Consider the following 24,602-nt stretch of genomic DNA (forward strand, 5'->3'; position numbering starts at 1 on the left):
GTGTTCTCTCATCCAACCAGGACCAGTGTGTCATCATCCTGTGTGTTCTCTCATCCAACCAAGACCAGTGTGTCATCATCCTGTGTGTTCTCTCATCCAACCAGTACCAGTGTGTCATCATCCTGTGTTCTCTCATCCAACCAGTACCAGTGTATCATCATCCTGTGTGTTCTCTCATCCAACCAAGACCAGTGTGTCATCATCCTGTGTGTTCTCTCATCCAACCAGTACCAGTGTGTCATCATCCTGTGTGTTCTCTCATCCAACCAGTACCAGTGTGTCATCATCCTGTGTTCTCTCATCCAACCAGTACCAGTGTGTCATCATCCTGTGTTCTCTCATCCAACCAAGACCAGTGTGTCATCATCCTGTGTGTTCTCTCATCCAACCAGGACCAGTGTGTCATCATGCTGTGTGTTCTCTCATCCAACCAGTACCAGTGCATCATCATGCTGTGTGTTCTCTCATCCAACGAGTACCAGTGCATCATCATACTGTGTTCTCTCATCCACCAGGAGCACTGCGTCATCATCCTGTGTGTTCTCTCATCCACCAGGAGCACTGCGTCATCATCCTGTGTGTTCTCTCATCCACTAGGAGCACTGCGTCATCATCCTGTGTGTTCTCTCATCCATCAGGAGCACTGCGTCATCATCCTGTGTGTTCTCTCATCCATCAGGAGCACTATGTCATCATCCTGTGTGCGACAGAGATGGATCCCCAGGTGCGCCGGGTCCTCCACATCCCGTTGTGGTCCCAGAGGGTCATGTACCTCCAGGGCTCCGCCCTCAAAGACAAGGACCTCATACGAGCCAAGTGAGTCGCTAACACCAAGGGTCACATCTCAGACCACTGAAATGTACTTCATTTCTTCTGGGACTTTAGTGTCCGTTCCTTTAGCTGGAACGGTGAAAGACATTTGTGGAGTGGAGGTGCAATAGGTGTCCACTACATTGCCTTTCAACCAGATGTTTAGGGAAGACCCGGGGCCACCACCCAGCAGGAGATGAGAGGTTGCCCCTGTAGATTATCCACGTTCATCCACTCAGTATTCAGTGGGTGTCCTTGTTTTTCAGACTGGACAATGCCAATGGCTGTTTCATCCTGAGCAGTCGCTGTGAGGTGGACCGTACAGCAGCCGTATGTACAGTGGTGTGTGTGTGTGTGTGTGTGTGTGTGTGTGTGGGGGGGGGGGGGGGGGGGGGGGGGGGGGTGAAGTGTCTGTTTAATGCTGTGAAAATACTTGTCATGTTTTGACTTCATACTGTTTGCCTCTTAGGACCATCAGACCATCTTGCGTGCTTGGGCTGTGAAGGATTTTGCTCCGAAGTGCCCCATTTATGTACAGATTCTTATGCCGGAGAATAAATTTCATGTGAAATTTGCAGGTGAGAATTTCCTGAATTATTTTCCTTACTCTGTTTTTAAAGAATATACGTATTCAGGCTTATGAAAGTGGGATTGTTTTTTTTAATGAACTTAAATGAAATCTTATTAATTCTGTGTGGTGTGTGTGAAGACCATGTGGTGTGTGAAGATGAATTCAAGTACGCCATGTTGGCCCTGAACTGCATCTGTCCGGCGACATCCACTTTCATCACCCTACTGGTCCACACCTCACAGGGCCTGTAAGTGCACCCCCACCCTGGCTACACCCGCGCGCCAACACACGTCACCCAGACACCACATCTACACGGCACAGTGGGCAAACCCCTCCTGGTCTCCATTCGAGTCTCCGTTCTGACCATTACGACTGAAAGGAGTCACGTAGCAGCTCATGAGATGTTGTGTTCACAATGGGCTGGGTAGAGGGTTTTTCGCGTGACTGGTTACGTCCAGCATGTCTTTCCGCCCCAGGGAGGGGAGCCAGTCTCCAGTGCAGTGGCACCAGACCTACGGCACGTGTTCGGGGAACGAGGTCTACAACATCGCCCTGATGGACAGCGTCTTCTTCTCGGAATACATTGGGAAGAGCTTCACCTACACCTCCTTCCACGCACAGAAGAAGTATGTGGCGATAAAAGCGGTCTCTACACCATGGGGGGCTCTTTAGTGGGGAAAGAGTTGTGCGTCCGCAGATGTTTTGAATGTACATCCTTCCCCTCGGCTCTGGTCCTGTTTAGCACCACTCTAGGCCTTTTCATACTATATTGTTCTCAGCCCCGGGGCTATCTTAGACCCAGGGTTAACAGACTCTTGAACACATAGTTTAACCCTAGGCTAAGGATTCACACTTGTATTCCTAAGCCCTCGTCTTAAAGACAAATAGGACATGAGACTATTTAACATTCTGTCTCTGAGAAGCCGTAAATGTTACATTCTCTCTGGCATGAGAATGATGTTACATGTTCATCACTGACATGCTATCAATGTCACAATGCCACGATTCAAGCAACAACTTTCTGACATTGGATTATCAAGATATACTCCCTGTCAGCATTTGCTTTGACACATTCGTTAAAACAATGCAAAGAGAAAAACGACAGTGTGAAAATATTGGAGAATGGACGTTCTATGATATTGTTCTTGACACCGTTTCACACTGTTATTTTTCTCACTGTGTGTTTTCTGGGGCTAGCCTTGACAAGTTGGTGCTAACCCCGCTCCGGAGAAGGGCCAACTAGCCCTTGGCTAACGGTGGTGCTAGCCCACTTCAAAATGTGCAAATGTGAGCACTCTTAGCCCTGGGCTAAGGTGCAGTGTGAACAAGCCTTCTGTGTGACACAGCTGTGTCCGTCCCCAGGTATGGTGTGTGTCTTATCGGGGTGCGGTGCAAGGACAGTAAGAGCATCCTCCTGAACCCCGGGCCCCAGTTCAGGATGAGTCCCAGTGACACCTGTTTCTACATCAACGTCACCAAGGAGGAGGAGTCCACCTTTAAGACCCAAAGGACCCGTCTAAGTGTCATCGCTGATATGGGTCAGAAATGTGAGCCCGATTCAAGCATCACAAACTTGTACACTACGTAATATAAAGGAGTATACAAAAAATATTGTAATACATTGCACAAGTGTATTGGACAACGTATTAGTTCAATGCACTAAGTGGGCTTGTGTGGAAATTAAGTTACAGGTTGTTGCGTTACAGGTTGTTGCGTTACAGGTTGTTGCGTTACAGGTTGTTGCGTTACAGGTTGTTGCGTAACAGGTTGCGTAATTGGAATTAAATCGTTGTTTTCTGAAATATGGTCAATTAATTGACTTGTGAGACAAAATGTTGCATGTTCCTTTTATATTTCTTCAGGCAATGTGGCCGTAGATCTTCAGGACAGGGAGATCCAGCCCAGCAGTGGACCCACACTCTGTCTCCCCCCAGAGGACATTAAGAGTAGTGGCCGGAGGCCCAGCATGGACTCTGTGTTGGGGGTTCCAGACCCCTCCTTCCTGCACGCAGGTGACCTCAATAGCGACCAATCAGAGGACGAAACCTTGCCCTCCAACAAGGACCAATCAACAGAGAAGTATGTTTTATTTATTTATATTATAGGATGTCATCAAGTCAAACTTTGTGATAATTTTTTTTCTATGACATTTATTTTTTAGGGGGAAATTATTATTGAGTTAAGGGTCAACAACCATTACTGTATTACCACAGTGCGTGCAGGGTTTTGTTCCATCCCAGCATACACGTTTGAAGAATGAAGCCCATGAATAATTGATAGATTCAGGTAGGTTAGTGCTGGGCTGGAGCAAAAACCTGTCCAACCAGTAGCTTATCATGACTGGACATGATGATGCCTGCCACAAATTGTTTTGTAGGTCAGCCATGGCATTAGTTTGACCATTAATTTGAATTTCAGATCCACACTCTGTCCATTATTAATTGTGCCTATGTTTATTTCAAGACACATGAAAGGCTATCCTCCCAACCTGCCCTACATCGGTAGCTCTGCAACACTGTGTCATCTGCTGAAGGATAAAGTACCATTCTGTTGCCTCAGACTGGAAAAGGTAAATGATGCTAGTGACTTATTAAATTATACACTGAACAAATTTATAAACGCTTTTGTTTTTGCCCTCATTTATCATGAGCTGAACTCAATGATCTAAGGAGATGTGTTGCACTGCGTGAGGCAAATGGTGGTCACACCAGATACTGACTGGTTTTCGGACCCCCCAATACAGTGAAACTGCACATTTTAAAGTGGCCTTTTATTGTGGCCAGCCTAAGGCACACCTGCGTAGCCTATTTCATAAATGTTTTTTCATTTGAAATTGGTAAAGGAAAAAACTTGTTTTGTCTCCAACATTTGGACACCGTGTTCTAGGATCTTCATAATTGCGGGAAGCATGTTGTTTTCCTTAGCGTAGTTTCTACTTTAGATAATAAAGAAAAGCTTGTATTTGTTTGCATAGCTTTGTCTAAAGTAGCAACAAATGCCAAGAAATACTTTCTACTGAATATTTGATGGTGTCCCTCGCAACCTGCTGTGTTCAGCTCTTGCCAGTTTGGTTGTGTATTCACCTTCATATTAAAAAAATATCACTATATAATGTATGTGTAGCCTAAACCTAGTGTACCATTCTGTAGCAATAGTCCCTGTAGCTTAATAAAACCTCTATCCCAAGTTGTCAACCGAGCATCTGTTGGCATATTGCATGATTAGAGTGCGTGTGTGTGTTTGTGTGAGAGAGAGCAATGCTGCATTTCGGTAGCTAAAACCATGCTATTTCCAAGGCTCCTTTTCAAATGTGCAAAAAAGAGTTGCCAAAACAAATATAAAATGCTTTTAACACATAATGTTCACCCTGGAAATTGCTTTGAATGAAAATGACCTTCAGCATGGACCTTCAGCATGCACTGGGACGGTTTGCAGCCGAGTGTGAAGCGGTGGGGATGAAAATCAGTACCTCCAAATCCGAGGCCATGGTCCTCAGTCGGAATGTTTCGGATGCCTCCGGAACGCCTTCCTGGGAAGGTGTTCCGGTCCCGTCCCACCGGGAGGAGACCCCGGGGAAGACCTAGGACACGCTGGAGGGACTATGTCTCGCGGCTGGCCTGGGAACGCCTCGGTCCCCCCCCGGAAGAGCTAGAGGAAGTGTCTGGGGAGAGGGAAGTCTGGGCATCCCTGCTTAGACTGCTGCCCCCGTGACCCGGCCCCAGATAAGCGGAAGATGATGGATGGATGGATGAAAATGAACTTCCTAGCAGCAGCTTAAATAGTTGGTATACGCAGGGTCAGACAGCACTGAGAGTTATGCACCATTTCTCCACCAGGGGGGGCTGCTGCTCCTAAGGTAGCATCAGCAACTCTATTTCCAGCTGGCAGTGCATTCTGGGCCCTCGTACCAAAAGAGCAAAGCAGCTCCAAAGCATTATTTGTCAAAACTTCCCAATAATGAATGTTGGCGTGGTGTTATTCACTTTTAACACTTATGTTTTAACATGGGCAGGAAATCAGAAGAAAACAGTAACATGAGATATTGTAGGGCACTTTTATTTTATATCCCTCACTCACAATTAGACAACATTTCTCAGCCATCATCAATTTCCTCTGATGCACATCTCGCCCACCTATTGTAGTTCTTATCACACTGCTCCTTCAACTGGGAGGTCTTTGTTGGGACCTGTGGTTTTGGAGTCGAGTTGACACCAAGCAACAGCCACGGTTGATTCGGCGGCCACTTGGACCCTTTACTGGGCCAACAGGGCTTGATGAGATGAGGCAGCCTGGTCCAGAATCCTGCTGGTCCAGCCCACAGCCCTCCGGGACCCCCGGACAATCTTGGCATGTGGTGACCAGGATTTGAACAAAACCCACTGCTCCATTCGGGAGCCAATTTCATGAGAAACTGTTCATTATTAAATGCGTAGACGTAGATGTTTGAGAAAATCTGTAGTTCTGTGTAAAATGGCCTAGTTGAGGTCTGGGCATATTCTATGTCCACATGACCTGACATTGACATTGAAATATATAAATAAATTATGATAATGATATTTTTATTATTATTACCAGTTAAAGATGGTTGACCACTGGTTGTAAAAGTGGGTCTGTCGAGCTAACGAAGGTCAAACATTTTTACATACATATCTTATACACTTGTTTTCAAACTGAATGGCCAACTGAGGTTAGCCATAAAATATTATATTGGTTATACCTTTTTGGTCCGTTTCCTGGACCAAGAATAAGCCTATATAAAAATGAATCTGTTGTTGGAAGAGGACCTGGTTTATTGTTCTGACACTCTTTTATTTTATAGATAATTTCTTCTGTTAGTTGACATCTTTGGTACACTTTTGGTTTTTACCTTTGTTTTGTGTGTGTGTGTGTGTGTGTGTGTTTGTGTGTTTATTTTCCTGTGTTAGAAGATTTTAACGCGACTGTCACATTTATATGCATAAAGCATTTATTGTTGCTTCACCACAAACAGTTTTGAAACCAAAAAAATGAAACAACAACATCAATAATGTATGTCCTTTTTCCCATAGGGCTGTCAGCATAACAACTTTGAAGATGCCAAAGCGTACAGCTTTAAGAACAAGCCCATCATCGTGTCAGCCGAAACAGCAGGGAATGGGCTGTACAACTTCATTGTTCCACTTAGAGCTTCCTACAGACTAAGGAAAGATCTGAACCCTATTGTGTTGCTTCTGGATAACAAGTAAGAAGCAGTTTTGAAAATCCTCACTTCCCTCACCTTTGCCAGTTGGGAATCTTGCATGATATTTTGGGAATACTTTGGCAGAGTCATAATAAGACATATCACACATCTAAAAGCTTTGAGTACAAATATTTGGTATCTTTATTTCAGTAATAAATCCATGTGGAGTACACTGTATGTTCAGTACCTTCAGAAAGTACTCAGACCTCTTCATTTTCTCCACACACTTGATTTATAATTGATTACATTAATTCATTTATGCCATCAGTCTCAAAATGTGTGCCAGTTTATTGGAAATAAAAACACTGTATTAAGGCCCTTTTCCGTGACACTCGGACGCATCTGGTTATCTCTGGTAATCCCCGAGACGTCTCTAGAACTTGATTGGAGTCCACCTGTGATAAGTTCAATTGATTGCACTTGATTAATGGAGATGCTTGACAGCGGGAGGGACTGGGTGTCTGGTCAGGATTGAGCAGGGTTTCCGCCACCGCCACACTGCAATGACAATATCCACACCGCTGCCGCAAAAACAAATCTAGTATTTTGTCTGAGGTGAGAACGTGCTGTCCAAGTTCAGCTCTGTGCTTTCGTCGGCATTCACTTTACCGACGTTTGGGGTTGCCAGGCAACCTAGGTTCGATGTGCAGGTCTACTCACAGGTCGTTGTTGGTTCAGTTACCATGGTAACCCCCTGCCCTGAGAAGGGCAGCGGAAATGTTTTGTCTCATTCTCTTTTTTATTTTTTTATTTTATTAATTAAACGCAGGTCACAAGGTTTTGGCGGAACTGTGCGAAGTACCACATTATTCGTTACTAGGACCACGTGGATTATTTAGAAACATTGCATCCTTACTCATTAGTTGTGTTTTATGTTATAATTGTGGATCAATTACTGTTGTTGCTTGCTCATTAGGGTTTCAGGCTGGGTATCTGTAAAAGCACTGCTGATGTAAAAAGGGCTTTTCAAAATAAATGTTCTTGATTGATTTGGGGAAAAATATTTTCAATATACTCGTTACAGTTGCTGGTGAACCAAAAGGTTATTTTGTTTCTAGCTACAATATAAGAAATTTGTATGCAGGTGTTAAAAAAAATATCTATCTTGCCACTATATAAGTTCTTAGGGCATCAGTTTATTACTCTAAATACAATGAAATGAAGGAAAAAAACTGGCCCTCGACTGGCTGCTAACAAAGATGTCTGTGGGAAACACTGGGATTGAGGGAAAGGTGAATGGTGAAAATACAAGGAGGTCCTTGAAAACCTAATCAAGAGCCCAGGACTTCAGACTGGGGGCAAAGATTCATCTTTCGCCATGATAATGACACAAAGCACATAGCCAAGACAACGCTGGAGTGACTTCAAGAAAAGTTTGTGAATGTCCTTTAGTGTTCCAGCCAAAGATTACAGTTGAAGATTAAAGTTCACAGAAGCCGCCCATCAAGTCTGACTGAAATGGAGAGGATCTACAAGAAAGTATAGATTAAATTGCCTAAAATCAGATGTGTAATGCTGGTAGATGTATACCCAAGAAGACTCGAAGCTGTGATCATTGCCTAAGGGGCTTCTACAAAATATTTAATAAAGAATCTAAATACTTATGTAAATGAGGTATTTAAGTTTTTGAATCTCAATAAAATGGCCAAAAATTCCTAAAATATTTCTACATTCTGACATTATTGGGTACAAACTAATGGCAACGAAAAGTTTTCCAAACTAAATAAATTGGAGAAAGTGGAGGGGTCTGAATACTTTCCAAAGGCTACGTTTCTTATTTGTTTTCTACGCGTCACGTAAGATGCTGTGCCTGACCATCTAGTCTGTTGTGATCTTGTCTCACCAGGCCTGGCACCCCCTTTCTGGAGGCCATCTGTTGGTTTCCCCTGGTCTACTACATGGTTGGCTCCATCGCTAAGTATGTGACACTCAGCATCATAACCCCGTAGATCCCCTGTACATGTTTACATACTGTAGACCGCTCCTCCTGTACCTGTACTGCATGTTTCCATAGGCCACTCCTCCTTAACATGTACTGCATGTTTCCATAGGCCACTCCTCCTCTACCTGTACTGCATGTTTCCATAGGCCACTCCTCCTCTACCTGTACTGCATGTTTCCATTGGCCACTCCTCCTCACTCTTCCTCTGCATGTACTGCATGTTTCCATTGGCCACTCCTCCTCACTCCTCCTGTACCTGTACTGCATGTTTCCATAGGCCACTCCTCCTCACTCCTCCTCTACATGTACTGCATGTTTCCATTGGCCACTCCTCTGCATGTACTGCATGTTTCCATTGGCCACTCCTCTGCATGTACTGCATGTTTCCATTGGCCACTCCTCCTCACTCCTCCTCTGCATGTACTGCATGTTTCCATTGGCCACTCCTCTACATGTACTGCATGTTTCCATTGGCCACTCCTCCTCACTCCTCCTCTGCATGTACTGCATGTTTCCATAGGCCACTCCTCCTCACTCCTCCTCTACATGTACTGCATGTTTCCATTGGCCACTCCTCCTCTGCATGTACTGCATGTTTCCATTGGCCACTTCTCCTCTGCATGTACTGCATGTTTCCATTTGCCACTCCTCCTCTGCATGTACTGCATGTTTCCATTTGCCACTCCTCCTCTACATGTACTGCATGTTTCCATTGGCCACTCCTCCTCACTCCTCCTCTGCATGTACTGCATGTTTCCATTTGCCACTCCTCCTCTACATGTACTGCACGTTTCCATTTGCCACTCCTCCTCTACATGTACTGCATGTTTCCATTGGCCACTCCTCTGCATGTACTGCATGTTTCCATTGGCCACTCCTCCTCACTCCTCCTCTGCATGTACTGCATGTTTCCATTGGCCAATCCTCCTCACTCCTCCTCTGCATGTACTGCATGTTTCCATAGGCCACTCCTCTATACATGTGAACAATGCATCTTAAACACATGGGAAAGCAAATGTGTACTAGCTGACACGTGAGAGAGGTTAACTGTGATGCATTTACCGATGCAGATGAGCAGTAAAAATTCATGAGACCATATATATCACAGCTATTGGCCAATCAGTAGTCAGGATGTGAACCAACAGATTTTTTTTTATTATAAATGATTTGTGCACGTCTGTCTGTCTCCAAGCCTGGATGACCTCCTTCGCTGCGGTGTGTCCTTTGCAGCCAACGTGGTGGTGGTGGACAAGGAGAGCACCATGAGTGCAGAGGAGGACTACATGGCTGATGCCAAAACCATTGTCAATGTTCAGACACTGTTCAGGTACCACTAATGTCATTAATGTTCAGACACTGTTCAGGTACCACTAATCTCAATAATGTTCAGACACTCTTCAGGTACCATTACTTTCATTAATTAATTTTCAGACACTCTTCAAGTAGCAATACTGTCGTTAATGTTCAGACACTGTTCAGGTACCACTAATGTTAATAACGTTCAGACACTGTTCAGGTACCACTACTGTTAATAATGTTCAGACACTGTTCAGGTACCACTAATGTTATTAATGTTCAGACACTGTTCAGGTACCATTACTTTCAATAATGTTCAGACACTGTTCAGGTACCACTAATGACATTAATGTTTAGACACTCTTGAGGTACCATTACTTTCATTAATTAATGTTCAGACACTTCAGGTACCATTACTTTCATTAATTAATGTTCAGACACTCTTCAGGTACCATTAATTTAATTAATTAATTTTCAGACACTCAAGTAGCAATACTGTCGTTAATGCTCAGACACTGTTCAGGTACCACTAATGTTAATAATGTTCAGACACTGTTCAGGTACCACTAATGTTAATAATGTTCAGACACTGTTCAGGTACCACTAATGTTAATAATGTTCAGACACTGTTCAGGTACCACTAATGTTAATAATGTTCAGACACTGTTCAGGTACCACTAATGTCAATAATGTTCAGACACTGTTCAGGTACCATTACTTTCAATAATGTTTAGACACTGTTCAGGTACCATTACTTTCAATAATGTTCAGACACTGTTCAGGTACCATTACTTTCATTAATTAATGTTCAGACACTCTTCAAGTAGCACTACTGTCGTTAATGTTCAGACACTCTTCAGGTACCCACACTATTATTTATGTTCATACAGTGTTCAGGTTCTTTCCTCTGTCATTAATAATTATACTATACTCAGATACTCCCCACTGTCATTAATATTCAGGTAACAGTACTGTCATTAACTTTCAGACATTAAGGTACCATGTTTAGAGCCTGTTACTACTTACCACTGTCATTAACATTCAGATACTTTTCTTGTACACCTACTACAATTAATGTCTAGAACCTGTTCAGATACCACCACTGTCATCAATGTTCAGACACGGTTCTGGTACCACTACTATAATTAATGTTCAGACCCAGTTAAAGTACCACTATTGTCATTAATGTTCAGACAATGCTCAGGTACCCTTCACTATCATAATGTTCAGAATATATTCCAGTAACACAACTGTCATTTACACCACTGCCATTTATATTACGACACTGTTAAGGTACCACTGTTGTTCAGGTACCACTACTATCATAAATATTCAGACACTGTTCAGGTACTGCCACTATCATTAATATGCAGACACTGTTTAGTTAGCAATAATGTTCAGACACTGTTCAGGTACTGCCACTATCATTAATATGTAGACACTGTTTAGTTAGCAATAATGTTCAGACACTTCAGGTACTGCCACTATCATTAATATGTAGACACTGTTTAGTTAGCAATAATGTTCAGACACTGTTCAGGTACTGCCACTATCATTAATATGCAGACACTGTTTAGTTAGCAATAATGTTCAGACACTGTTCAGGTACTGCCACTATCATTAATATGTGGACACTGTTTAGTTAGCAATAATGTTGAGACACTGTTCAGGTACTGCCACTAGCATTAATATGCAGACACTGTAAGGGTAGCAAAATAGTCAAATGTTTTGATCTGTGCTCAGATGATCTGATTGTAAGCTGTTCTGGTAAGAAAATGGTTGTAAATGGGCAAAATATTTGTTATATACTGGACCACATGTTAAAGCATTTCATGCAAGTGTGAACGAATAGTTGGGTAACCACTTATCACTTATCCATAAAATAAGCTAATTACACATTTACAGGCCACAGAAGTGGGGTAACTAAAAAAACTGCATTTATGTGTTTACCCCCCTCCCTTTACACATCTGCATATGCAGGCTGATGATGTTCCTAAAACAACATTTTTAGAGGTGGATTTCAAAGATGAATTTAGAAGATAATTAGTTTTATTCAACCGTGAACTTGAAAGACTGGGGGAAAAAATGCTCTACACTGCAGAGCTAGTTTCCTTGGCAACCTTGTCATATTGCATCAGGAAATACATTTGTTTTCTGTTTGATGGAAGTTTCTTGTCTCATATTTTTTGTTGGTTTGACAGTTAATCAAAAAATGTCAACTCATAATTTTACCAGACAACACATACTACAAACTTACACAAACATGTTTTAATTTCTTTTATTTTTTTCGTATTTATGTAACGCTTATTTTACCAGGTAGGCTGACTGAAAACATTCGTATTTACAGCAACAATCTTGTCAATCTTGGCATAGTGACAAAAAGGAGAAGAGATGAATGAGCCAATTAGAAGCAGGGGTGTGTGATGATCTCTGGGCCAGATAGCAAATGTGGCCAGGACACCACCACATTGAACATCCCATCCCAAATACGGCAACCTGAACAGGGCAATGTCCCGTTTACTACCCTGGAGCATTGGGATTTGATCTTTTGACTAGAGGGAAGAGTGCCCCCTACAGGCCTTCCAACACCACTCCCAGAAACAACTGGTCTCCTATTTAGGGACCATCCAGAACTGACCCTGTACATAACCTTGGTGTCCCATCTCTAATGTAATGATTTTGTTCCTCCCATTCACATCATCTCAACTGGGTTTTTCTTCTCACCCAGGTTGTTCTCCAGTCTGAGAATCATAACGGAGCTGACCCACCCTGCCAACATGAGGTTTATGCAGTTCAGAGCCAAGGACTGCTATTCCCTGGCTCTCTCTCAACTGGAAAAGGTTGGACGTTGTCTAATGTAATTACAAATTGCTTTGAGTAAGATGGCGCTTACTTAAGGATGACTCCCCCTTCAGAGGATTCCTGTAAGCATGAAAGGCAGGATCAATGAACGTCTTCTAGAACAGTGTTTCTCAACTGGTGAGAAACCCACGTTTGTGTCACCAGAGAGTGTCGTAGGGTTGTGGATATGTTTAAAAATTCTATACTAATTACAGTAAACAGCTTTTATTTCAAAGTAAATAAAAGCTGTTTACTGGTGCTACATACCCAAAGGCAAGCAATGCATCGCACTTACTGTTGCTGGAGATATACAGGTGTTTTTTACACCAATGATCAGAACATAGGAATTTTGACAGTATCAAAAGTAGCTTAACACTCAGCCAATCATAACCATTCCAAACAAAATGAAGGGGATTGTGCTAACAGTATAGCCAATACCAATATAAATATCTTCCACATAAGCCAGCTAGCTTCTGTTGATAAGTAGCTGCTACATAATATTATATTGTTAACTAAGCCAGCTCTCTGCTGATGTTACTCCCGCAGTAATGTTATGGTAAAGTTCTGTCAGCTGCTGCTGTGCACTGCTGATTGAATGTGTCGTCACAGAGATCTGATCAGTTGATCTGAAAACACTTGCACCATATTTAGAGGGAGAAGCTGTTCATGTCAGGCGATGTAGATTAGGCAGTTAGTCTAGCTCAGCAGATAACATTATAAGCAACCGCTAGCAAGTTAGCGAGAGAATGTTTAACTGGTTTAACTGTTCTGAAAAGCTTGCTAGGAGCCAGACAGTTTACAATCACATATGTTAACAATTCTTTGCTTATCTGGGGCAGCTAGATTGGCAATTTAGGCATGGCTTGCCATCTTTCAGTGATCACAGTTGAGCCCTAAACAATGTAAAACACAAGTCTGTTTTGTAAGAGAAATCTGTCCAATTCGGGAGCAGAAATCAATGAAAAATTACGAAATTTAGATTGCGATACAATCCATAACATACGATAGGAGGTTTTGACTGAATTTATTTGTCAAATTTGGGTCTATAGGGAAAACCACTGTAGAACCGCTGTTCTAGAACTCACAGATTAAACCATCTCAATGAGGGTTATTGTCCTAGAGGCTTTTGATGCAATACTTTTATCTCTGTTTTAGATAGTTCGTCATTGCAAGGCGCAGTATTGAGCAATACACAAGACAACCAGCAACAGTATTTTTTTTTCTCAAAGTGTGTTGTCTGGGTGTCTCTACGTCTATAAATGCAAAGTTTACAAAATACACTCACCTAAAGGATTATTAGGAACACCATACTAATACTGTGTTTGACCCACTTTTCCCTTCAGAACTGCCTTAATTCTACGTGGCATTGATTCAACAAGGTATGGAAAGCATTCTTTAGAAATGTTGGCCCATATTGATAGGATAGCATCTTGCAGTTGATGGAGATTTGTGGGATGCACATCCAGGGCACGAAGCTCCCGTTCCACCACATCCCAAAGATGCTCTATTGTGTTGAGATCTGGTGACTATGGGGGCCATTTCAGTACAGTGAACTCATTGTCATGTTCAAAAAACCAATTTGAAATGATATGAGCTTTGTGACATGGTGCATTATCCTGCTGGAAGTAGCCATCAGAGGATGGGTACATGGTGGTCATAAAGGGATGGACATGGTCAGAAACAATGCTCAGGTAGGCCGTGGCATTTAAACGATGCCCAATTGGCACTAAGGGGCCTAAAGTGTGCCAAGAAAACATCCCCCACACCATTACACCACCACCACCAGCCTGCACAGTGGTAACAAGGCATGATGGATCCATGTTCTCATTCTGTTTACGGAAAATTCTGACTCTACCATCTGAATGTCTCAACAGAAATCGAGACTCATCAGACCAGGCAACATTCTTCCAGTCTTCAACTGTCCAATTTTGGTGAGCTTGTGCAAATTGTAGCCTCTTTTTCCTATTTGTAGTGGAGATGAGTGGTACCCGGTGGGGTCTTCTGCTGATGTAGCCCATCCGCCTCAAGGTTGTGCGTGTTGTGGCTTCACAAATGCTTTGCTGCATACTTCTATCAGCTTGAATCAGTCGGCCCATTTTCCTCTGACCTCTAGCATCAACAAGGCATTTTCACCCACAGGACTGCCGCATACTGGATGTTTTTCCTTTTTCACACCCTTCTTAGTAAACCCTAGAAATGATTGTGCGTGAAAATCCCAGTACTGAGCAGATTGACTCAGACTGGCCCGCCTGGCACCAACAACAATGCCACGCTCAAAATTGCTTAAATCACCTTTCTTACCCATTCTGGCATTCAGTTTGGAGTTCAGGAGATTGTCTTGACCAGGACCACACCTCTAAACGCATTGAAGCAACTGCGATGTGATTGGTTGATTAGATAATTGCATTAATGAGAAATCTAATAATCCTTTAGGTGAGTGTATATATACATAAAATTCTATGTTGTCATTCACATTCATAGATGCATGTGGCATGTAAACTGTTTAGAGATAATGTGAGGGGTAATATGTGTATATAATAATGTGTATGCGTTACTTCCTGTATCAACAATAACATACCATTATTAACGACTAGTGGTTGCTGTCAAATATACTGGCCTCTTTTAGAGGACCCGCCTGGCATTCTCATTTGGGCCACAGGCATTTAATAACAGGCCCGGATTACATCCCAAAGAGGGCTATAGTCATTTCTGCTCTAGAAGGCTGTTTTTGATTGAGGCAATGTATTCAGCTCTATCCGTGACTGGAATCAGGGACACCGATTTCAGTTCCTGTAACCTGCATATGTTGTATCCAGGTGTGTGTCTCCAGTTGAAAAAGGAACTCTATCCCACAATGCAATACTACAAATTTGGAGGAGTAACTAGACTAGTCTAAAAGGCCTAGTCCACATGTACACAAGTATTGTTCTTCGTAAAAAAATAAAATAATGTCCATACAAGCACTGTTTTTAAAAAAAACACATGAAAACGCAAAAACACAATCTTAAGCACTGTCAAAAAGCATGCCAAACCAACAGGCGATAATGTTAACCCTAACCTTAAAACCATGTTGGCCAATCAGAAGCCTGAAAAGGTTATTAGCGGTCCCGGTAGGCTAACAACAACGGCGTAGGTGCTGGATGTAGCAGTGACCTCTGTAGCGGATTCTGACGCCTCTGTTCCTCAATATAGTGGGAGAGTAACTGTACATTTATGTGTAAACATGTAAAAAATCCTGTTAGAAAGATTAAAACCAGCACTGTTTTGGATACGTCTGCCATTGCATAAAATCGCCTCATGTAAACAAAGAAGATAACAGGGCACACTGACTTTACAAGCCAAAATCTCTTCTACGGAGCCCTGTAGGTGACATTCAATTAGATCTAATGTTAGCCATAAGAACAAAAATCCTGAAACAAGACAATAATATATGAGAGCACATTTATAAAAACGAGCACGTTTTATAAAAAAATATTAAAATTCAATGACACCTCCAGGGCTCCCTAGTTTTACTTTTCCCTGTATACACGTAAACACTGAACACGGAGTTTCTGAATATCCTTCCCCTGGAAGGAGTTTTCAGTGACCTAAAATACTGTTTGCATGTGGACGAAAGGCCAAAATGCATAGAAAAACATTAAAAAAAATATTTGTGCACATGTGAACTAGACCTCAGAAGAGGATTAAAGGAGGTTCTGGACATTTTAGCGTCTGGGTCTCCCCTGTATATTTATGGGAGAACAGCAGAAATGCCGTTGGCCGCGTGTTGGTCGAGAGGCTGTCTAAAAATAAAACCTCAATTATGTGTTAGAAAGAGCGGGAGACAGGCTCCAACATGGCCTTCATGTTCCGCCTGCCATTCGCTGCTGGGAGGATCTTCAGTATCGGCATGCTGGACACTCTCCTCTACCAGGTAACAGGAATCACACACGCATGCTTCACTCCTCTACCAGGTAACAGGAATCACACACGCATGCTTCACTCCTCTACCAGGTAACAGGAATCACACACGCATGCTTCACTCCTCTACCAGGTAACAGGAATCACACACGCATGCTTCACTCCTCTACCAGGTAACAGGAATCACACACGCATGCTTCACTCCTCTACCAGGTAACAGGAATCACACACGCATGCTGGACACTCTCCTCAACCAGGTAACAGGAATCACACACGCATGCTTCACTCCTCTACCAGGTAACAGGAATCACACACGCTTTGCACTCCCCATATGAGAATGAATAGAATTGTGCAATAAGGTCTTTGTAAGAGAATAAATGTGGCAATAACAAATGTTAGTGTTAATAAATGCGTATCTGTGTATTTATTATTCTTATTTATTTTTAAAATAGGGGATAGCTGCCCTAGTGGGTTCAAATAGCTACAGTGTCACCTATCTGACATCTAGCGAGTACAGTATTTCCTTTATATAACTCGTTTTTTACAGCAGCTGAAACCTTAGGAAGTGGATGTATACTTACTGTTCAGCTAGCTACCAAATTGTCGGTACTGTATGCAGAGGCTAATCGCTTTAATTATCTCTAGTTAACTGTAGATATTATAATTCTTACTGTATCGTATTATTTACCTATTATTATTTTACTATTGTTACTATATCTTATTATCTACCTGTAGTTATATCTCTTAATTATCTGTAGTTATTTTTGCTAGTCATCTGCAATTATTAACTCTAGCTACTGTATCTCTAGTTATTGTCTGTAATTAGATAGTTATTATAATAATTAATTTGTTATTACAGTGTAATGCCAGTCAACTTGGTCTCTCTCCTTCTATCTGGACTTGACCAGGAATGTACCTTTCAGTGTTTAGTTACTCTCAGCTACCTTCTGATCTTGTCGTTGTGTCCTGGTCTGCTCTCCTAGTCGTTTGTCAAAGACTACATGATCTCCATCATCAGGCTGCTACTGGGCCTGGACACTACTCCAGGGTCTGGCTTCCTCTGCTGTGTGAGTATCTGTTGGGGTGCATTGCAAAAGTCAATAGTGGCCTGCTCTTCTCGTCTTGGACGGAATGGAATAAGGCAACAACTAACCTCTCATTGCGTCCCGTGGGAGGAAAGACAAGGAAAGGTGGCATCTGTATTGGACTATTGAGATACACACCTATTGTAGGTTTCTTTCGAGGTGACCGTGATTTGTTGAAGCTGGGGCCGTTGCCAGTGAAGTAAATCACGTCTAAGTTATTGAGAAACCGTTTAGCGTCAAGCCTGTAAACTACATCACCGTAGTCCAGAGTTTTAGTCCAGAGGGGGGCGAATAGCGGCTGCGCGCGCAACGTTATTATTATAAATATTTAATCTGTATTAAACTTGAAGATACTGCCGCTAACCGTCGCCTCACTTTTCAGATTCAGATCTCAGAGGAGGACCTGTGGATCCGGACATATGGCAGGCTCTATCAGAAACTGTCCTCCACTGTCGGAGACGTTCCCATTGGCATCTACAGGACAGAATCCCAGACAGAGGATTCCTTGGAGGTGCCTTTCAGAAACCCCACGGCTGTTTCCGTGTTACATTCATTTACATTCGTAGAGGGGCGTCTGGGTTTATTGAAAGTCGTGTGTGTTCCTAATTTGCCTCTATAAATGACGAACAAAGGGACTTCTCTTTCAAATGATCCACGTTTAATGATTACGCAAGCGTGTTGAAACACATTAGACGTGTGTGTCTTTTTAAGCCATAAGGCACGAGGCGGCGTGGTATGTGGCCAATATACCACAACTAAGAGCTGTTGGCGATGATGCTGCATTGTGGAGTGCCTGGGCACAGCGTTTAGCCATAGTATGTTGGAAATACATCACCAAGCCCAGAGATGCTTTATTGCTCTTATGAACCGGTTACAGCAGTAAAAAGGGATGTGATGTCATACCTGTGTTATACGGAGTGCTATACCGCGGCTGTCAGCCAATCATCATTCAGGATTCAAACCACCTGTATTACATTACCAATTATTATCAAAAGATATGTATGGTACAAAGGGCCATTGTTCCAAAAATAAATGATGGATATTCATTTTGCCCGACATAATTACATTTGAGTGCAGATGAACGTCCCTTTCCTCTGCTGTAATGTGTCTTGGTTAAATTGTGCTTGACAAACCGGGCAGGAGTTGTCGCTGGCGTAAATGTCAGTGAGAAATAATCGTCAAACTCCTCTTTTACAATCTCTGGCTTGTCTCTTCATGAGCCGTGAAACGTTTTTGCCATCCATTTCCGTCCATATTTCTGAATAGGCCCCACCTGCTTTGGTTCTGTGTGACCTCTCGACCCTCAGGCTCAGCTCTCAGTGTGCGCCGGGATGTCAGCGACGACGGGTGACTTTGACGACCTCAAGGAGCAGAAGGGCGGGGCACCTCCTGCGGCGTCCGGCGGTCTCCACCGAAGCTCCACCTCCAGTGACCCTTCTGACATCAAGGCCCCCCTGCTGCGGAGAAAGAGCGTGCAGTGGGCGCAGAAGCTGAACCGGAGGGGGCCGCGGGGGGACCAGCGGGGGGCTCATAAGGGGAGCAAGCGGAGTCTGAGGACCAGACGCTCCGAGAGACAGGAGCTGTCCGAGCTGGTCAACAACCGGATGAAGAGCCTGGGACTTTCGTCGTCCACTCATGGTAAGGGACATTCTGCTAGGAATCCGCCAACGTCCAGAACCTAGAACAAGGTGAATGATGTTTGGGGCTGACGAACCCGCTGGAAGACAGATGGAAAATATTTCCGCAATCCTCTATAAATACGCGATAGGGTGGCCCTCTTTACCGAACAGAATCGGACAAAAAACCGAGAAGGTCGAAATCCCGAAATGTTCAGGCAACAATATCTTGGCGTTTCCACCCTGACCCAGGCTTACACTTTTGTTTTTTTCCCCCAATTCCAGATGATGTCAAAGCAGACCAGAGCACTCAGTCACACTCGTATGTGTTAATCAACCCACCTCCTGAAACACGACTGGAGCTGAATGATATGGTGTGAGTATGTCCGGAGGGAAATAAGGATGAGCAAAAGACACTTCCTGACATGTGACCACATGACCGTCAACGGATCATGAACGCAGAAAGATTACTGGTTTTACTCTCCATGTTATCGCTATTATTTATAGACTAATGTTATTCAAGCCAATGCTATTCTTTGCTCTTTGGAGTAATAAAAATAACCACTCAGACTATTTTTGTGGCACGTCATTGCCCTGTATCCCATCTTACAGGTATGTCATCCGACCAGACCCTCTGGGCTTCATCCCGGTGGCTGTGGACACCACTGACAGTCTGGGGAGCAAGACAAGTCTTGGGGAACCCGCCCAGACGGAGACTCCCCTCTGAACCATACCTGCATTTGTGCACGTGGACGCGCACACACAGATCGCCTGTATGTTTGTTCTTTCCAGGAGACTTTACATGGAACCGATAAGAAGGATAAAATTGACAACTACTGAATTTATCAGACTTATGAGGCTTTATGTAAGAAATGAGCTGTAGCTGCTGCCCCATTGTGAGTCCGGGGTCTGAATCCTGTTGGCCGACTGGAGGGCGGCGCAGTTGACCCGGAGGTATCCGGGTTTGGGGGCGTTTGTAATCCAGTATGGTTGCCTTTCTCTCGTAGCGCGCTAGTGACTCCTTGTGGCGGCTCGGTCACCTGTTAGCTCGATCGAGGTAGAAGGCCCGGGGAGTGTGTTCCTTCCAGCGTGTTCCGGGGATTTCTGTCTAAGCTTCCTGGTTGAACGAGCAGAGTGACAACGACCCGAACGGCGGCAGATGTGCTTCAGAAGGCATCTCACAAGTGTCTGGAGTTCACCGGGAGTTGCTGTGAAGAAGCAGGGTCTCCATCACAAACTGGATATTGCACATTTTTGGGAAAATATATTATATAAAAAGCAGTACAGTTAATATATTCTCTAGATACATATTGTCTGTATGTATTCTATATCTACTGCTCAGTCTGTCACTAACTTGACACTGATGCCATATTTCTATAGTAGCGTGTTTGCGTGTACAAGCTCCTCTGGGTCGTCAGACTTTGTCCTCAAAGTACAGTGTAAAGCACTCCAGGTTATATCTAATGCGCTGTCCATTTATCCATTCAACTCACACATGTATTTTACTATTGCGCACCTGTTAAATGTTTGTCTTTATTCATACTGACGCTCATAAATTATTGAGTGTTTGCACTTGTTCTCTCTGCACATTCTGGAAGCAACTACGCAGATCGTTTCGACCTGGGGTTGGGGAATGTAGTTCTTCATAACATTTCAGGTTCAGTTCGGGGTTCAATGCAAAACAGTTCACACTATCACAGACTTTTAAATTATTATATGCAATCCTTGATATGCACGTGGTATGCATGAGGAAAATGCCTTTATTGTTCTCCAACACAACAGGAGAGCCGAAAGAATCTGCAATTGCCTGATTTCAGTCTGTCTCGAGGGCACACGTTTTAATATCACGGCATAGTTGAATGGAATACCCACCATCGTTTTATTTCAAATAAGTGTGGTAGCTTGCAGATCGAATGATGAACTAACAGATTTCTGTTGAGGTATATATGCAGTGCATCTGTATTCATGTCATGTCGTAATGTTTTGCACTATGCAATTTAGGGACCTGAATGGTGATAAGGATCTGACTTATGCTATTAAAATGTATGTGTCGTGTAGTCAGTGTTTCATGTGTTTTTTTTTTTTTTTCTGAAATGGCAAGTTAATTAAATCAGTCAATCCGTATAGCGGATTCACAACCCACAGCCTATATTGATTCACGGATTTTTTTTTTTCAAATGCACGTCCTATTTTAATGGTGTCACCGGTGTATTCCACACAAGAGCGTCGATGTTTCACGCTTGCGTGATAAATGATCCATGCGCGGGTCTGCGGTACTGACCGTGCTGGTTTTTCTCTAGCATTAATCTGAATACTACAGTGTATGAAAGCAATATGTCCCGTTACTTTTATAATGTCGCTGAACCAATGTGACCCGTGGGCCGATGAAAGACTATCGATAAACAACGCAGGACTTACAGACAGATAAAAAACAAACAAATTGGGAGCGCTGGGTTCACGCTGGGCTCTTGATACGTTGTCATTTTTCAAAGATGACCTTGATGGATTGGAATGCATATATTATATGAGTGGGGTCATGAAATATTCACGTTAAATATGAAAGGATGTTCTCATAAGTAGGTCTAACACTTGGTTTACTTGATATCCCAGCAAATCCCAAATATATTTATTCTCTGCTGCGCTACAGTAACAGGCTTCTGTGTAGTATTACTGTATTATCACAGTGGGGGCATACCGGTGTCATGATAACACTCCAGCATTCAGAAGTTGTCATAGAAATAAATAGTAACGACAACGAAAGCTTGTACAAATTCACCGCCTGTGGCTGAAATGCTTCCAATAACTCCTTTTTACATTGAGGAGAGAGGAGAGATGGTGTCCTATAACTCTCCTTTTCTTTTGACAGGGGTATCGGTACTGTAGAATGTGAAAGCACTCCAGAAGCACCTCTCTTGCGTTTCGGATTAACACGTTTATATTTGACTGGCAGGGAAAGAATACGCTTGAGTCGTATCCCCGGGGTGAATGAAGTTCAGGCAGTTCCAGTGAGGTCAGGGTTGGGACGCGATTCCACCTCAGGGTTACCATACCAACTTCTGCTGCCGTTCGTTTACGGGCTGGTCAAATATTCTGTGGTTTCAGTTATTCCGGCCTGCTGGTGAAAAGTCTCTTTTGAACTAGAGCGTGCGCGTGCGCGGCGCCGAAGACGTGAAGTCAGTGCTGTTCGGCCTTGCTCACCCATCACCGGTCCGCCGGTCCAGTCAGGTGTGCTGAAGTGTGGCAGACCTGTCAAGTGCCTCTGTGTGTGTCTGGTATGTTTGGCTGCATAGGACTCTGCAGTTGTCTGTGCAAATGTGTCATACTGGATACAAGCGTGTGTATCTATGCAGCCAAGTGTATGAATTTGCAGTGTTAAAAGTGTGTGTCTGTGTGTGTTTGAGGAAGAGAATGGTGTGTGCTTTTGGCGAGCCTGTTTGTGTGTGTGTGTGTGTGTGTGGCGTTACGTAAAGGTGTTTGTGATCGTGTCTGTGTGTGTGTGCGTGTGTGTGTCTGTGAGAGAGTGAGACATTAGATAAAGGCTTAAGAGCTCAGACAAAGACAGCTGAAAATCCCAGAGGAAGCTTCACACAACCCTAGAGTGAGGTATCTGAAGTAGCTCAACAGTCATCAGACAGTAGGAACCAGTTCGTATCCAAACACACAAAACTGTACTGGAAATAGATTACACCTTCACACGACATCAAATGTATTGTTTCAGTGAAGCATAACTAGATCGGGATAGCTCTTTTAGTAATTGCAATTAATAATTGCAGGAAAACAACATGCAAATTGGAAAACTAGGTGACAGGAGCACTCTTAGACTCGTAGCCAAAAGATATCTGAAGCAAATTGGGTCCTCCCTCGGCTTATCTAGAACACCAAATAATTATCTCCCGTTTTATGCGGTTTCAAAATCCACCCCATTAAGGTATCCACCCACCCTCATGGAGTCACAAAACACACCCACTTCACATTGGCTTTCATTTCGATAAGGCAGCCTCCCAAGGGAAACTGTACAAAGGAAAAAAGACACATAGCTTCTTCTTTGATCGTCAGCACTAGCATTCAGGGCTACCAGGCTCTGCCAGAACATCTCAGTATTACATTCACTCAGTGGGAGGAATGGGTCAATACACTCAGAGAAAATGTTAAAATTTATTTTGGGGAGGAGGGAAAGTAATCCGATGGTCTCACTTCACTTTCTTCATGTCCTTTCAAATTTTCTTTCTCCAATTAGTAAATAATAAATCCAAACGTCCTCACCACCACCACTCATCTCATTCCAGCACATCTTCAAAAAGAAAGAGCCTTTTTTTCGGTTTGTTTTTAAAGGACAGGGCTTAATGAAGAGCCTTTTAAAAATGCCAGGGAACAGCAGGGGAAACATAATATATTTGCCTAGTGGGGAGCTTACATTACAGTCACATTAAAAAGTCCCCAATGTAATCCGCTGATGTTGGTTCTTTATTTATTTTTTTACGTCAAAGGTGTCAACGCCTTTTGAAGTGGCTGTCTCCTGAGCCAGCACAAGCGACTACCTTACACAAGCCCAGTTTACACCTGGTGCTAACATACATCCTTTCCGTCCTGATCTCATCCAGATTTAGACTGTGGCCACTTTGGACACAAAGGCAGATGAATCCTGATGAATTTTTTTTTCCACTTAAATCGATACTCAGACTTCAAACTTACCGACCATAACACAGGCCAAAGGACAACCCGATCCAGGTAGAAAAGCGGCTTCGGTCTCAGCCGTCGTGGCACATCTGACTGCGTTTTCTGGTTGATTTAAAGGACCAACTAGTCGGGGGAAATGAAATCAGAATCAAGCCACGGGTGTAAATACAGCCCGTAAAGGGGGGCAAAAACAGCCGACTCATCTCTGCTGATGAGGACGGCACACACTGCCTGGCTGACACTTGAATATGCAAATGTTGCAATGGGACTCATGTAAGCTCAGGGGAGGAAGCCCAGCCAATGGATAAACAAACATCAAAGCCTGCGTGTCGACGGCCATGGTCATTCAGATCAGACACTCAAGGGCATTTATTTACCAGCCAGGAGAGAGAGAGGATGGGAAGGGAGGGGCGAGGAGGGAGGCCATTTGGATCCAAGACGAAAGGGCAGTTCTTCACCTGCAAGGGTAACAGACAGGGGGGGGGGCAGAAAGAGGGTGAGATTAGACTCAGGGGACCAACCGTCTTGTGAAAGCACATTTTGAGGACACATTCTCACACACTTTGTTAAATGTGTTTTTTATGTATAAGGATGACATTCTGTTATCTGCAGTGTGACGGCTTCTCAGCGGTGGTTTTATCCA

General features: G+C 43.3%; 1 protein-coding gene across 13 annotated transcripts in view; it reads left to right on the top strand.

Annotated features, from left to right (window-relative positions):
- The window catches only part of LOC105024960 (potassium channel, subfamily T, member 2), a 37,160-nt gene extending 15,748 nt beyond the window's left edge, over positions 1-21,412 (top strand). For 2 of the 13 annotated variants that reach the window (XM_034289776.1, XM_034289780.1), the window contains 20 exons: positions 21-576; positions 680-816; positions 1,077-1,152; positions 1,280-1,388; positions 1,520-1,628; positions 1,858-2,007; positions 2,744-2,928; positions 3,244-3,460; positions 3,845-3,950; positions 6,430-6,602; positions 8,449-8,520; positions 9,737-9,871; positions 12,569-12,680; positions 14,556-14,612; positions 16,493-16,594; positions 17,565-17,648; positions 18,049-18,177; positions 18,974-19,304; positions 19,568-19,658; positions 19,895-20,246. In XM_034289776.1, coding sequence (XP_034145667.1) covers positions 21-576; positions 680-816; positions 1,077-1,152; positions 1,280-1,388; positions 1,520-1,628; positions 1,858-2,007; positions 2,744-2,928; positions 3,244-3,460; positions 3,845-3,950; positions 6,430-6,602; positions 8,449-8,520; positions 9,737-9,871; positions 12,569-12,680; positions 14,556-14,612; positions 16,493-16,594; positions 17,565-17,648; positions 18,049-18,177; positions 18,974-19,304; positions 19,568-19,658; positions 19,895-20,009 — 3,046 coding nt within the window. In that variant the 3' untranslated portion in view covers positions 20,010-20,246. Of the gene's footprint in view, positions 1-20; positions 577-679; positions 817-1,076; positions 1,153-1,279; positions 1,389-1,519; positions 1,629-1,857; positions 2,008-2,743; positions 2,929-3,243; positions 3,461-3,844; positions 3,951-6,429; positions 6,603-8,448; positions 8,521-9,736; positions 9,872-12,568; positions 12,681-14,555; positions 14,613-16,492; positions 16,595-16,634; positions 17,649-18,048; positions 18,178-18,973; positions 19,305-19,567; positions 19,659-19,894; positions 20,247-20,289 lie in introns of those variants that run through there. The other 11 variants (XM_034289797.1, XM_034289795.1, XM_034289785.1 and 8 more) reach the window with 9 other exon arrangements.
- The last annotated feature ends 3,190 nt before the right edge of the window (positions 21,413-24,602 follow it).

Source organism: Esox lucius, chromosome 3 (assembly GCF_011004845.1).
Source record: "Esox lucius isolate fEsoLuc1 chromosome 3, fEsoLuc1.pri, whole genome shotgun sequence".
Taxonomy (NCBI): domain Eukaryota; kingdom Metazoa; phylum Chordata; class Actinopteri; order Esociformes; family Esocidae; genus Esox; species Esox lucius.